Genomic DNA, 16599 nt, shown 5'->3' with positions numbered 1-16599 from the left:
AGGGTACAACCACAGGAGTTAAAATCAGATTTCCTCTTATTGGAACTGACACTTATCCTTCCCAGTGGTCTCTCACTGTTATAACAAAAGTGTTTACTTTTGCTCATATTTAGGAAGAATAACAGGAGAAAAACAGGTTTCTGTTATACTAATGGTTACCAGTAGTAGAGAGACTAATGCCGTGTTCACACTGTGAGTGTGAACAACACGGCTTTTACGACTGCGGCACCAGACCCCGTTCTCACTGCTAAGGCAAATTCCCGGGTGAAGCAGTTCTACCTGCCTTTTAACACTGTTTTGTTTTTTTGCAGTGGGAACAGGTCAACCAGTGTCTGCATACCCGGATCTCAAACATGAGTAAAAAGAAGGGTTGGAGACCAGTGAATTTTGACACGGGTTGACCCGTTCACACTGAAAAAAAAACCTGTGTTAAAAGGCAAATTACCGGGTTGACATGCTAGACCCGGGAATTTGCCTTGCAGTGAGAAAGGGGTATAACTATAGTCATCATGATGCTTGAGCTTGAGTTCACTGACTTTAGCTTATACATTTACCTGTGTACCTTAATTATACACAACTGATGCTAATGTATGTTTTAACTACTGTAAGTAACTAATATCTGTAAAACGATGAATTTATTATCACACTGTAAATCATTTCTATGACCAGATCAAAGCATTGTGTCTGCAGCATTATGCCTATGCATGGAAATCCTCAGTTAATTCTAACATCCCTATCATTTACAATCAGCAAAATATCCTACTAGTTACCAGCTCAGCAATATAATGAAACAACATGACTGTGAAGTCGCTGACACCCCATAGGAGGCAGAGAAATGCATCATACAACTGATTGCTACCTTGACAGTCCTTTCTGGAGCTCCAAAAACAGGATCCCTATATGCCAGCCTAAAAGCAAGTACTGACACTTTCCAATCCAGCACTGTATTAACAGTGACTGAATGTTCGGAAACTAGCAGATAATGGGGGTCACCCATTTTTTTCTGTCTGGCCAGACAGTGGACATGAAATTGTAGCTACCGATAACCATTGTGCCCTGAATAATAGAGGACACACTGTGAAGATCACAGCTGGATATAACTGATCTACAGAGATTTTCTTTCTTTTTTTTTTCTTTATCACCAGCTACCAATATAATCAGATAACCGGGCCACAGTAAAGAACTAATTAATTGCCATCATCAATTGTATATTTGATTTTATAATGTTTTATCTTATCACTGGCCAGTGAAATATGTATGTTTAATAAATTCTTAAATCCCTTTTTCCAGTATACACTTTTTCGGTACTTGTGTATTATAGCGGCGCCCCCGATTCCCATCGCTCGATGTTTTAATCGCATCGCATGCCATGCACCCGTTGGCATGCGATGCGACGCGATTTTTGCCCCCTATACGATGAAAGATTGTATAAGCACCCTAAAGGGTGCTTTTAAGCACCGTAATGGGTGCTTACAATGTTAAATGCAATCCCCGCCACCCCCCACTATAAACGTGAACCCGAAGCGTGGCGAGCAGCGGCGGTACGCGTCCTCCGGCCTTTTCATACCCCCACTATCCACGTCGGCGTGGAGTTGAGAATAGAAAGTGTGGCGAGCGGATGCGGATACCTTCACAGGTATCGGAGTCCCCTCGTGGCCTTCACAGGTATCCGCGTCCCCTCGCGGGGCTCGCTGCGCTCGCCATGCTTCGGGCTTGGTGGCTCGCTGTGCTCACCACACTTTCTATTCTCAACTCCACGCCGACGTGGATAGTGGGGGTATGAAAAGGTCGGAGGACGCGTACCGCCGCCCCACGCGGGCTCGCTGCGCTCGCCACGCTTCGGGTTCACGTTTATAGTGGGGGGGTGGCGGGGGGGTGCATTTAACATTGTAAGCACCCATTAGGGTGCTTATACAATGTTTAATCGCATCGCATTGTATGGCATTGTATGCCATATACAATGTCATACAATTTTAAAATTGTATGGCATTGTACAATATCGCGCGATATCGCGTCGCATCGCATACCATCGCATGCCTTATGGTATGCAATGCGATGGGCGCCGCCAAAATACACAAGTACCACTTTTTCTAGCACGTGTTTATACACTTCTACCTTTTTCGACTATGTCATACAGCTCACCAAAAAACTTTGCAAATGGCTGGAGCATTATACTGTAGATAGCACCTGTCCTTGTGTATAAATGCCTATTTCCTTTTAGATGCCAAGTTTACGAGCAGGGCCTCCCTACATCTGTCTGTCTGTTATTACCCAGTTTTGTTCTATCACTGTTGTTTCCAATTTTAAAGCGCAACAGAATGTGCTCTGTTATATAAGAAACTTTAATAATAATAATAATAATTTCAGCAAAAACAGCCATATTCACCAACACTGGGGGTTTTCTTGGTCTTAATTAATATATCTTTAGGATTTTAGTGTTCTGAAATAGATTCTACTACCGTAATTATACATAGATGAAGACTTTAATATACAATGTTTTTATGTAGTGTTTCAAGATTTAGAAGAATCCATTATTTTATGTTATTGAAAAAATACATTTGGGAAATCTAAGTACTAATTATGCAAATGAACCAAACATTTCCTCTATTTTACCTGAAATACACACACAGCTGGGCTCTTTCCTTTGAATTCTGACTCACAAAGATCTGATTAATTAAGTGCAGCTTTGTTAACATATTCTGTTTGATGGATACTTAGCATTTCTGTCACTTGCTTTGAAGCCTATTTTATGCTTAAAATATTTCAAGGTGACACAAAATCCCCTGGCTCTCATCCCCTGTTAGAAACCACACTGCTAACTGTACTGACTGACCTTCCAATCATAAACCTGATCAGTGCTGCCGGTAGATTGCACTATGCAGAGAAAGTGCCATCGTGTAAACTGCTATGTATACAGCATTGCAAAGGTTACAGCATGCAAATAGGGAAAATACTACAGCTTTTCTTCTTTTTTAAGTGAAAAAATATTTAGTTAAAAATATTTTAACTAAGATGTTGAACATGTTGGCAAGGAAATGCATTTTAACCTTTTGGACAAAAAAGGCCGCACCTCAACTATCCACCCTCAAACAAAAAGTCACTCAGCTACTATTTTTTGAACGGAAGTACGCTAAATTAGACTTGCATAAAGGTGTTGTTAAGTTTTATTTAAAATGGTCACCATATATTAACACTTTAGACGAAGCCACAAAACTACAAATATCAGCAAACTTAGAGGTACAGATGTCTTAGTGATGTGTTAAGATAATAGTTAATGTGACATGAATGACATATATATAGAACTAATAATACACTGGCTCTTGGCTCTTGTTTGTCTTCGTATGTCAGGTTGCTAAATGTGAATTATATATAATGTATGTTTTAAGGAATTCACTGTATGTTCAGGTGAAAACATTTGACTGATAAAACTCACTCCATAATGTTAATATAATAATAATAATAATTATATAGACCCTGACTAATGACATTGGAGTAGAAGAATGTAAACAACATCATTATGTATATTACAATGTTTCTTTTGTATGTTTGGAATAAAAAACAAATAAAAAGATTAAAAAAAAAAAAAAAAAGATGTTGAACATGTGGTAGAGGTGCTATTTATTTTCTGCCATGAACACCAGGTACACTATGCATTCTTTATTTTTATACCTTTTTGGTGGAGACCTATACCTCATCAACTGATCACCAAGATCCCATCAGAATTAAGGGCCTTTTTCTCAATCACTCTTTCTGAAAAAATCCTGCTTAGATGGACAAAACCATGTGTACTGCAGGGGGGGGGCAGATATAAAATGTGCAGAGAGAATTAGATTTGGGTGAGTTATTTTGTTTCTGTGCAGGGTAAATACTGGCTGCATTATTTTGACACTGCAATATAGATCTCACTTTGAAGAAAAACCGCACCCAAATCTAACTCTCTCTGCACAAGTTACATCTGCCCCACCTGCAGTGCACATGGTTTTGTCCATCTAAGAAGGATTCTGTCAGAAAGAGTGAACTAGAATAACCCCCTAAGTTACTACAGTATGCGTCATTTGGTATGGTCCGATTCACTAGCCCAGTACATAGCTGCCTACCCTCCTGCATTCTGCAGGAGACTCCCTGAAATAGCAGCAATCTCCCTCATTTCACCTAACCCACATTACACTGTTACATTTTTTGGGAAAAAATTAATGAGAGAGAGATATATTTACATTGAATCATCAGCACCATTTCCCAGCACTTCAGCAAGCATAGTATCTCTTACTAACTGGTCTGGGTCTCATCTACATTTGTATATATGTAATTTTAAAAGATCCCTCTCAGATGTAGCAGTACACACCCACGCTTCTAGGTGCCACATTCACAATCTCTTTTCACAATCTCTCCATATATGGAACTAGACACGCCCTTTGGGTGGATCCGGACACGCCCCCTCAATAGGGGGCTGTGCAAAATTCTACTACCAACTATAATCTCCCTGAAACTAGTTTTCCAAAGTAGGCAAGTATGGCCCAGTATATGCTTTGTATACATGTCCTGAAAAAGAGCAAGCCACATTCAGATGCATGCAGGCAAAAGAATAAAAGCAATGGATATGGCTATATAACTTGGATTGGTTTTATTTGATGGTGCCCAGTTTTTGGCACCTTCCGTCTTTCATAAAATTGCTGTAAATGAATGGAAACATGCCTTATCTTGTAATACTTTGGAAACTATCAGTTTTGGCATGAGGTCAGGATTGGCTATTCTGTGTGCCCAGCACAGCTAAGTGCTTGTAACAAACGGAAGCATTTTTTGGCATCTGAGTACAGCAAGCTGCTTCTAGTTTATTTCCTGGAACAGTTAATACGCAACAGCCTCTTTGTACGATACAACTTATTCCTTTTCTTCCTCTTTACTTCCTACTACTGTACCACTTCCAAGAACTCTGCAAGATTTGCAACATGTGAATCTAGACTGTGATGTGCTGTATATGAATTAGAAATGCTAAATTGTAACATGTCACCATCAGGTTTGTATTATATGCTCTGTACATACTGCTGTATATAGGAAAAAGCAAAAACAGATAATTAGATTTGCATTCACGTAAAACCATAGATTTTTTTTCAAATCCGCATTTGTCTAAATAACAGAAATCCAACTCTAATGATCCACAATAATTCCCCGTACATGATATGCGGCACCTCCAATAGCGTGTTTGATATCGGCAGTGCCACCAAGCAAACGATCCGCATCTCAAACATTGAACAATATTATTAATGATATGGTTAAGTGCTGTCAGCGGGACCACTGCTGAACATGCAGTCACTGACGATATAGTCAGATTTGACCGCACATTCAGACAATCGGGGGATATTGTTATAGATCTGTGGAAGCACACATCGATAACAATGTAGTGGGTACACGCTGAACGATATGCACAATGATATCATTAACGTGCGTAGTGTTAACTCAAACCGTACACTCTGTACGGGGCTTTAGAAGTAGAATTTCAGATCATACTTGCCTTCTCTCCCAGAATGTCTGGCAGGCTCCTGAAAATCATGATTTCCAGACAATACATCAGTACTTGGTCATACCTACCAACTGTGCTGCTAATTGGACCCCACCCATAGGTCAGACTTTGGGGTGGGCGGGGTGACAAAACAGGGGTTGTGGTGCTTGGCTAGGACCCTATACATGAAGCCAATGCCCTCCACCCGAGGCTTCCCCCCTTTTTTGGGATCGTCCACAGCTCTGGCCTGACTGGTCCCACTCACAGCGGGGGAAAAGTTGGGAGGTATGACTTGGCCGCATTTGGCTTAAGTAATCCCAGGACTTTATGAAAATATGACATGTTCAGATAAAATCCTTCTCTGGAAGAACAATTTTGCCCTTTAGAGAAATTGATGACATTCTAAGCTAACATGGTGACCATTCCTGATATGCTCCTGGACTGTAAGCTATGGGGACTGTTTTTGCAGTGAAGTTAAATTACTGGTATACTTAATCAGTAGTTTTTGAGATGCCTTTAAGGCTAATTGCTTAAAGAGAAGTCTACTGTATCTTGAAATACATTCCCCTGTTCTGTACCTGATTCTTTATCATTCACAAAAGTCTAAAGGCCCATACACACTGGGCGACTTTGAGCTGAAAGCCGCTCAAAACAGCCTGTTTAAGTGGCTTTCAGCTCAAAGCCGCCCAGTGTGTATGCCCTGGCAATGAGCGGTGAGCGCTGCTGCGCGCTCCCGCATCATCGCTGGGAAAGCTGCTCATCTGCTGGTTATACCAGCAGATGAGCGGCGCTGAGGACAGCTTTGCATAGCTCTGCGCTATGCACCGCCGTCCTCCCCCCTCCATTGGCGCCGGGCAGGGGGAAAGCCACTCAGTGTATATGCACTGAGCGGCTTTCCCCGCAGCGATGATTGACATCATCGCTGTCTATACACGCTGGGCATAGTCGCCTAGTGTGTATGGACATTAAGGGGGCCCATACAATTATTGTATGCAATTTGGACTACATCACATTGCATCGCATACGTTTTGCAATGCAATCTAGTACAAAAAGTATGTGCAGTTCATACTGTGGGACGGGATGTGCGTGGGAGTGCGCATCTCATTGCACCCCGGCAATGGTACCGTGTATGAGCACCTTAACTCATATGCTATTTATATCCTTTCATTATTTCCTCTAGAAGTAACAATGCTCTAAATGTGGGTCAGGGACCTCCAGCAATAACAAACGGCAACACACAGACAGGCTGCGTTTCGGGAAGCCTCTTGTAAGATTGTTTTTGTCAGATGACAGGTAGGGTTATAGTGTGTTCCATATGTCTCCCCCCTTCTTATGATGCAAATGGTACAATAATGGTTATACTGTATGTACGGAGATTGCCATTTCAATATCAAATCTACAAAGTTTCCTGCTGTATGAAATAGCAATGCTTTAGATGTTTTCAGAATCTTCTCATCTTCCATTTCTAAGCTTTAATGATGCAAAATACATACGGCAATAAGCAGAATCAGTTGGAAATAGTGGTCAATGGATTTTTAAAAGTAAAAAATAAATGTTTCATGTGTACAGTATTAGAAGACTTGGTGCAATCATTTTCTTTAGAACATGATCCGTGTGGTGTTCAGAGAGAGCAATACAACAGGTGGTAAGTGGTTTTCAAATGAGAACAGAGGCCTTTTACAATGTAGCTATAATGTAATGTATCTCAAATTTTATAGGTCTTATTATCAAGAGCATTTATAACCAAAGCAGGGGTTAAAGTGGGGGGGGGGGGGTAACTGGCTGGAACTGTGTACCACCTCCAACACAGCCTTGCACAGTAATTCCAACAGAAAAGCCTGTCCTAGGAGCGAATGGTCGTTGTGGGGGAGAAGCAGTATCAGCGCCATTATGTGTGCTGACACCGCTTCTCCCCTATGAAGGAAGCAAAGTACAATGTTTAATAGTATGGCAACTTGCAACTTACAGTTAAAGATAATATAGGAATTATAATTATTGCGAAGCGCTTACTATCTATGGGGGTTACTCAGTAAGGATCTCAAAGGTAAAATCTTTCTCAAATGTCAAACCATGCTGCACTGCAGGTGTGAACAATATCGCACAGGGAGGGCTTTCTGAACTATATTATTTACAATATTACCCGGTGTGTACACTCCATATAGTTAACGATTCACCCTCATCTGAACATGCACAGACGAGAGAGGTCCTCGTTAACGATGGTCATGCCTTCACTCATTTCCAAGCCATCCATCACCTACTTCCAAGCCGGCATAGGCAAGGGTGTATGCACTTTGCCGGAGCCGGCACCGGCAACCCCGCCGATGATGGGTAGTGTGTAGGGGGCTTTGGATTTTGGTGAGTCATTTTGTTTCTGTGCAGGGTAAATATTGGCTGCTTTATTATTACCCTACAATATACAGTACATTTCAGTTCAAACACACCCCACCCAAATCTAACTCTCTCTGCAGAAGTTACATTTGTCCCACTTGCATTGCACATGGTTTTGCATTAGAGACTTGCTTTGAGATCGGTACTGAATATCCCCCTATGTTCTATTTTATAGAAACTTCCCCATACTCACACTGAATTAAATATGAAGCTCACTACACTGAATTATTTTTGCACTGCAGCCAACACTGATATTCCTCTCACAAGCAGGGCCCTCTTCCCTCATGTGCTTTTCCTTCTCTTACTTAAACCGTCTTTGACAGCATCAAATCCTTTCTATATAAATCTATATAATATATATATGGATTTGACAGCATCTATATTTCTGCCACGCTGATACTTCCAGTGTCCTCTGCTGATGCAGCTATGTGTATGTACCCTGTACTTGTCCTCTACTGTAAGTCACTGTTTTGCTTATTTGTTTATGTACTTTGTAATTGGGCCCTGCAGATCCCTTGTGGTTCCATATAAATAAAGGATAATAAATGATAACAAAAAAGATCAAGCTGAAATGTACAGTATGTCTTCCAGCATTTGTCACATGTACAGCTTTAGCAGTAGGTCAGGTAACGGCCATATTGGACTGTGCAGCTCCTTTTTTGGGTCATGATAACTTTAACCTAAAGTGTATTGTAAATCAAAATTAAAAATGTATATTAACAAAATTCAATAAAATGGCTGTTTCTAATTTTTACTGTAATAACGCATCATAACTGTTAATTATCTTCCTACTAAATGTGCCTATTAAATATTGATGTCAACATCAAAATAGCTAAACAGAGCCTTAGATATTTTCATAATTTTATCTTCTTCTTCCAAGATTTAGCAATGCTAAATGTACCCGGCAGTAAACAGAATCAGTTGGAAATACCTGTCAAGGGATTTTTAAAAGCCAAAAATAAATGTTTCATACATTTTACTTGGCTTTGTGCACAGTCGTTTGCTTTTGTACATGATCCATGTGGTGTTCATTGAGAGCTCTGTAACAGGTGGTTTACGTGGTTGATTAGACATGTTGAAGTTTTTTTTTAAATGAGGCTTGTAGCATCTTAGTATTGATCAAGGCCATTTATAACCAAAGGAGATGTGCATTTTTAATTATTGTTCTCATATTTCCCAATCAACTATGTATTTTGTTACAAATATTTTTATTCATTTCTTTTTTCAGTCGCTTAAAAAACATCATCAAAGCTTATCAGATTTTTTATTTTTTGCAGTAATTCAGAAAAGTAAATTGCTAACAATAACCATATCAGCTTGACAACATAAAGTATTCAATATGGAAAAACATATCTGACTGCTATAAGTGCACAAAAAGTATGCCAATATATGATTGCATGTCATACCAGCACTTCATGCACTGACTTTTTTCCCTGAGTACCGATCACTGTGGCGAGCAGTGACAAGGCAGCCGGCGGAACCTCTCCCCCCTGGCTTCATGGCTTCACATGTGCCCACCTACCCCCACCACTCTCCTGCCCAACAGCTGTTTTGGCTTGCCGTATTTCTTCCCTAGCATTTACAAGATTAGGATGCGCATGCAAAGTTTTTTAGGGTAGTTAGCTTAGACACTGCCCGGCTATGCAGCCTGGATGGCAGCAGTGTGTATAATGCTTATTTCTGTTTGAAGGTGGAGTATTCATCTAAGGCAGGCATGGCCCTCCAGCTGTTGTGAAACTACACATCCCTGCATGCCTTGCCATAGTTTTAGCATCCCCTAATAGCCAAACTGTGGCAAGGCATGATGGGACTTGAAGTTTCACAACAGCTGGAGGGCCATAGTTTGGACATGCCTGATCTAAGGTGATAAACAAGGAGGGTTATATGTTATTCTTTTTTTGTTATAAAGTGCCAATATACCCTTTGAGGCATTTGGAAATACAGTAAAAGAAATTAAATAAAATAGAAGGTAGAGCAATTCCTACTCAAATGAGCTTTGTCTAAGAATTGTAAAGAACTGAAACATAAAGTTACTGAGTAACAATAGCAGCTGTTGGTTGGGTACTGCATTTTGCCAATTATTGTGTCTGATGACTGTGAAAATCCAACATGTTGGAATTGCTTTATTAGCCTATTACAGACCAAAAAATATCAGAATAGGTGAGTTGGGGATTTCAAATATGTAATAATGGCAATATGAAAGATGAACTAATCAATGGAATATTGAAACAGTCATCTGCTACCAAACATAATTTATCTCAAGTGAACCTTCTGTAAGTTGTAGTCTAGAAATAGGCAGGGGGAAATTGGCGAGAGCCAGTCATATAGTGTATGAGTTCTACAGACCTACATGGCATTGGCCTCACCTCCACTTGTCATAATAGGCTCTTGAACATTTTCAGCTCCGGGCCCATGAGGCCCCTTATCTTGGTGTGGATCGTTTTATCAACCACAGTTAGGTTGACAGTCATTAGGTCAACACTGTTGGGTCCACAGGTGGGAAGGTCGACAGGGTTCTAGGTCGACATGGGTTTAGGTCGACATGGGTTAGGTCGACGGGTTTTTTCACAGGTTTTTTTATTCGAATGTCGACACAGTCGACATGGACACAGTTGGAAGTCAACCGCATCCCCTCGCATTGCTCGCGTCGCTCGCGATGCTTCGGGCATGGTTATTTTATTCTCACGCCATGCCCTAGTTGATTGTAGGTCATGAAATACCACCTGTCAGCATATCTCGGCTCAAAAAACTGTGAAAAAAACCATGTCGACCTAATGACCTGTCGACCTAACCCATGTCGACCTAAACCCATGTCGACCTGGACACCTGTCGACCTTGACCCATGTCAACCTAGAACCCCGTTGACCTTTCCATCTGTCGACCTAATGACTGTCGACCTAAGTGCTGTCAACAATATTACCGTATCCCCCCTTATCCGCCCCTGAGGACAGCAAACTACACAGTTTATTTTAATTAATTTTAGTGATATTTTCAGTGACCTCTAATTTGTCATGTATTTAATTACTCCACTAGAATTAGCTCCAATCAGATATCAGTTTCACTAAGTACATTTACTGTATCTAACTATACAATTTTGTTTGCAGAGTGCAGAAGAAGGAGCTGCCACCTCAATCTATGCTGCGGTCTCTCCGGACCTTGAAGGAATTGGCGGCTGTTATTTATACAACGGACAAAAGACAAAATCTGCTGATATAACGTACAATGCAGAATTTCAGGAAAAACTATGGGCTGAGAGCTGCAAGATGGCTGCACTTCCTGTTTCAGCATAAAACTTTGTACATATCCTGTGTCTTCTGATCATGTGATGTCCATATATTGAAACATTCCAACCCTAGTTGTTAGCACTGTTTTTAATATACCTGGATAACTGAAAAGAGTGATAGAGTAAATACATTTGTAGTAATATCTCAATAATTAATCTATTCAGTTTTTAAGAAAATAACAAATTATAATTTCAAACTTCTAATGTTCAAACTGTGTGTAGCATTTCAAATAAAATTGCATCATCAAAATGGCTGTTCAGCAAAGTCTTGAAGGATTCTGTCCTCATTGCTATAGAAATAATAGTATTGGGTAACTGTGACCCGATCAGGCAAGTTATGTTCCTGCTGCTTCAGAAGAACACTCTTCTAATGTATTATGACGTACAGCGTGCTTAGGTTATACCAATGTATTTCATGCAAAGAGTGAAATTATTCCTTTGACGCACATTGTGATCTTAATAATTAAGCTAAGTTCGTTAGGTATTCACTTGGAAGTAATATGCAATTTCATAGAATTTAAGCTTTGGAGCTTTAACCAATCTTCAATGTTTTTGCTTGTAATATTCTGTAAACTTTACAATGTAGTTAAAGGGATACTGCAGTGTTATTTTTTACATAAAAAAACTACCGTGGATAGATTGTAGAGCTCTTGTTGAACATATCAGAGGGTAATTTTATGTATGTCAGTGGCTTTGTTTAGTCATGATTGACAGTAATCAATATGATGCATTCTGCATTCTGCATTGTAGGGCAGTACGGATTGTGTAATGGTTAGCATTACTGCCTCAAAGCACTGAGGTCATGGGTTCGATCCCCACCATGGACCTAACTGTGCAGAGTTTGTATATTCTACCCTTACCTGCATGAGTTTCCTCCGGGTATTCCAGTTTCCTCCCACAATCCCACAACCCAAAAATATACTAGTAGGCTAATTGGCTCCCAACAAAATTAACCCTAAAATGAATGTGTGTACATGTGGTAGGGAATATAGATTGTAAGCTCCACTGGGGCAGGGACTGATGGGTGGGGGTTAAGCAGCAAGAAGGGCGGGTTCAACCATATATATGGTTGAAAAAGGATTTAATGATCATTCACATTCACAATGTACTGTATAATGCAAACTCACATATTGTATATATTTTAATTTAATTTCTGTGACCATTTGAAATCCGAAAATCACATTAGCAAGAACACATTAAAGCAGTAAAATTAGATTCTGGGGTCACATAGGTTACACTCAATTGCAATACGTGTATAATGTATTCCCATGACTGATTGTACATTTAACGTACAAGTGCTAATACATTTTACTGAAGTGCGTAGGTTGGTAGAGTGCTTATCACTTGGAAGTTTACATCATGGTCTGCTTTCATTTTATCCAACACTTTTGGTACTTCATCATTTTGACCATCTGGTGTCCTGTTACTATTATTACAATACCACTCATACCGGCTGTCTATCTTGAGCAATCAGCTAATATTATTATAATATGTGACACATTTAATAGGTTGTTATTATTCATGGCTGATAGGAGTCACTTCCCACAAGAAGTGCAAAGTTAGATAGAAGGATTAAAGTAGCAGCTCATAAAATAGGGAAAGATTCATTATAAATCAAAACCGACGCAACGGGCTGTTTATAACTCTTTAGACTATATATAGTATTCTGCTGGGGGAAAAAACGAAACATTAATGGCAGCATTTTCTGTATAGGCACAATCCCCTCCTTCATCACATAATTTCCTGTGTTTTACTTCCATACAAAAGTATGCATGTTATTTAACTTTATTTCAATTGATTTGATTAATAAAGACCATCGATTACATGAAAGTGAGTACCGTATTTATCGGCGTATAACACGCACAGGCGTATAACACGCACCTTCATTTTAAAAGGGAAATCTCAGGAAAAAAAGTTACATTTCTAAATAAAAACTTATTTTTTTTTACAGACGCTGCTGTAGCCAGGGAGGAAGGAGTCACTGTGCAGGGAGGAGCTTTAACCCCTTGGGTGGTGGGTTGTGCTGGGGCAGGACAAACCTACCAGGGCAGGTTTATCCTGCCCCAGCAAAACCCACCACAGAAGGTTAGAAGCAGCCCGCCCCCCCCTCGCCTCCGCTCCGGCGTTAGTACGCCGGAGCTTCCCTGCTGCCTCTCTCCCCCTTCCTAGCCGCCTGTCACATTTAGCAGTGACGTCGGCGGCAGGCTGGGGGATGTTCGCGGCTCGGGAGGACTCGGGTGCCTGAGCGCTTCCGAGTCCCCCCGAGCCTGGCCGACATTACCCGAGCCTGCCGCCGACGTCACTGGGGGGATCGGGGAAGCTCCGATCGCCGGAGCACAGGGACAGGGGGGGGGGGCTGAAGCTGATCGGAGGTGTGGGGTAGAGGTGCTGCGCCAGTGGTGCACACCTGGACACCACTGGCGCGCACCTATTATATGAAATTACCGCCGTATAGCACGCATATCGGCGTATAACACGCACCCATCTTTTCCCCCTGTTTTCAGGGGGAAAAAAGTGCGTGTTATACGCCGATAAATACGGTACTTTAACAATAAAGTACCGTACTGGTCTTTTTTTAAATAAATCAAATTAATTGAATTAACATGCATACTGGTCTAAAAAAAACAGAAAATGTGACTTTATTGTCATTAAGACATGAGAATAATGAATACATAAAGCAATGTTTAATAGTTTGCAATGATTAAACCCCCCCTCAGCCTCCCCCCGGCAGCATTCCCCTCCTGTGAATTAGTTTGCCGGGAGGACCCCCCCCGGCAGCCTCCCCCCCCCCCGACGTGAATTAGTTTGGAGCTACTACTGCTGCTGCCTACCTTGACTTCCCCCAGTGGTCCAGCCATATGCGCTGTGCGCAGTAGCAGGAGGGCTGCTCATCACTAGATGCTGAGTCCCCCCGCAGGGCACCTAGGGAACTGTAGTCTTGGCCAGCAACTCCCCCTCATGGCTCATGCTGCAGGAAGAGCAGCCAGCCAGCCGTCCGGAAACTACAAAGGTGTGCGCCAGAACCCCACAGCCCGAATCCCTACCATCCATTCCCAATGGGAAAGACGGCCCTGATCTTAAGCAGCAATGTAACTAGGGTCATTGGTGACCAGGGCAAATTATTATAAATAGAGCTCCAAATATAAATTACAATTCACATGGTTCCACTACAAACAGTGGGGGAACCAATCAGAATCTACTACTTATTTATTTAGCACCCTAGTAGACAGGATCTGATTGGTTGCCCATAGCAACATCACATGTGAAGTAGAATACACATCTTACATTTCCCAGATTGACAATACTCGGGGTTTCATATACACACTGATACTATACAGGGATCCATTCTATATGATTGCAGAGGGGAAGGGGAAGGGGAGCAACCTGTTGTAATAAAGAAGGAATGTTGGGCTCAAGACTGTCACCAGTCAAGTGAGGCAGACACCACTGGAAACAGAGACTTTCTTAGCAGTTGGGCTGATGTAGTACAGGTCCTCTTGATCCTTCTCCAACTCCCCCTCTACTGCTTATGTGATTGCACTCAGTTACTTAGGGAGGTACATGGTGGTCATGGGTGCTGCCAGGTGATGCGTATAGACCAGCCCTATATCTCCACTACTCAGGGAAGTGGGGGTGCATAGTAGTCACAGGTGCTAGTGGGTGGAGGGTGTGCGGTGATCATGGGTGATCTGAGTTTGTGCTGACATGGACAGTGTTGGGAAGAGGTAGAAGACTTCAGGTAACTTCAGGTGATTGGTTTTGGATGGTGATTGGTTTTGGATGGTGATTGGTTTTGGATGTTTCAGAGATTGAATTTGTGGATTGTGGGTGTCAGGAAGCCACATGGTGGGTCACAGTGCAAAAATTACAGTTAGGTGCTGGTTGTTTATCACTCTCCACTTTATCACTTTTTAAAGCTTGGTGCATCTGGCCCATAATGTGGTGATACAGTCAGGATGATTCCCTGTCCCCTTACTGTATCACCACCTGGGACACATACCCCACTCACCCTGCCCTTGATACACTATTGGTTGGTAACTGTAGAATAATGATATCTAGTCTTTGTGTTTTTTGTACTGAAGATACGGTATATGTGAGGACATTAAATTAAATGGGATAAGCTTATATTAACAGACAAGACATGAAGGCACATGACAGAAACCGGTAAAACATTTTTTTTAAATAACAAATAAATGTTCCTAGTTTTTAGAAACTTTTTTTGTTTGTTTTTTACAAACTTGGCATACCAACTTCTAGAGAAAAATATCCCATGAATCCATCTGTTCACTCCCTGTAAATCCAATTCTGCTTCCTGATGATTCAGACATTCTTTTCTGAACTATATTTTACTCAAATGAAGAAAAGAAAACATACAAAACCAAAATCTAATTTCATCCTGCAGTAGCACAGGATAACTCGATTGCTTTGTTTTATTAAGTCACAAACTCATCTTACCACAAGGCTAGAGAACATGTTATTGATTCTGGGTTAACTGGTTCTACTTCTTACGGTAACATGGCAGGCAGCTGACATCCGGTGATGTCAGATGCCCGCCCCCGGCACCCGGCTCATTACCATGGGAATGCCCATGAAATGCTGTGCATTCCCTTGGCTGCTTCCTCCAGCCCAACTCCCCACGCCCTCGCCCACAGTGTTGTGTGCAAGCGCCCGGACACACACACAGCGCATGCACATGCGTAGAAATGTTGTAAAACATTGCACATCCGTGCAAATTCACATGGGTGCGCATGGACCTGAATAACGTCGATAATGTCAACATTAGTGCTAGCATTACCCCCCCTTCCTGTTGGTCAGTGCAGTCCCGGCACTTCTGGTTACCGCTGTGAGTTGCTGTATTATTTCCCTCTTACTAGAGGTCCAGTATCCTAGTAATACCACTAGCATGTTTCCTCTCAGGTGCTGGCCATGTGGACTGCCAGTCTGCATTAATACTGTTGCAGACAGTGACCACAGGCGTGCTGTGCGAATGTACATTTCACTTCCCCCTACATACCCGCCAATTCTAATGCCTAAATCTATCCTCCCCTACTGCTGCAACCCAACCCAATGTAGACATTCGCTATGTCACCTATTAACATTTTGGCAATATCAGCAATGTGTCTACCTCAGTGGTTCCCAAACTGTGTGCCTAGGCACCCTGGGGTGCCTCAGGACACTTGCATGGGTGCCCTGGGCTGGTTGTCCAGAACCAACTCAAATTTATTTATGGTCGAAGTAATAGGCAAAACCAGTGCTTGTGGCTTCCAACCATAATTTATGTGGACAAGCAGAAGCAAATCCTTTTCCTTACTACAAAATTTAACCTAGGAATGACATATAAACACAAATTATTTAATATTTTTTCTAAATATGTCCATAAGAAACTTTTGGCTTAAGGGTGCCGTGATTCAAAAAAGTTTGGGAACCACTG

The 16599-nt window shown here is 41.5% G+C and overlaps 1 protein-coding gene across 3 annotated transcripts in view; it reads left to right on the top strand.

Annotated features, from left to right (window-relative positions):
• DHRSX (dehydrogenase/reductase X-linked) overlaps positions 1-12968 on the top strand; it is a 320578-nt gene extending 307610 nt beyond the window's left edge. For 2 of the 3 annotated variants that reach the window (XM_083172552.1, XM_083172551.1), the window contains exon 7: positions 10990-12968. In XM_083172552.1, coding sequence (XP_083028678.1) covers positions 10990-11175 — 186 coding nt within the window. In that variant the 3' untranslated portion in view covers positions 11176-12968. The remainder of the gene's footprint in view (positions 1-10989) is intronic. The other variant, XM_083172550.1, reaches the window with a different exon arrangement.
• Positions 12969-16599: the final 3631 nt, after the last annotated feature.

The sequence above is a fragment of the Crinia signifera genome, chromosome 2, assembly GCF_055691185.1.
Source record: "Crinia signifera chromosome 2, ASM5569118v1, whole genome shotgun sequence".
NCBI lineage: Eukaryota > Metazoa > Chordata > Amphibia > Anura > Myobatrachidae > Crinia > Crinia signifera.
The sequence above is the reverse complement of the archived record's forward strand: the minus strand, read 5'-3'. Positions and strand labels throughout refer to the sequence as shown.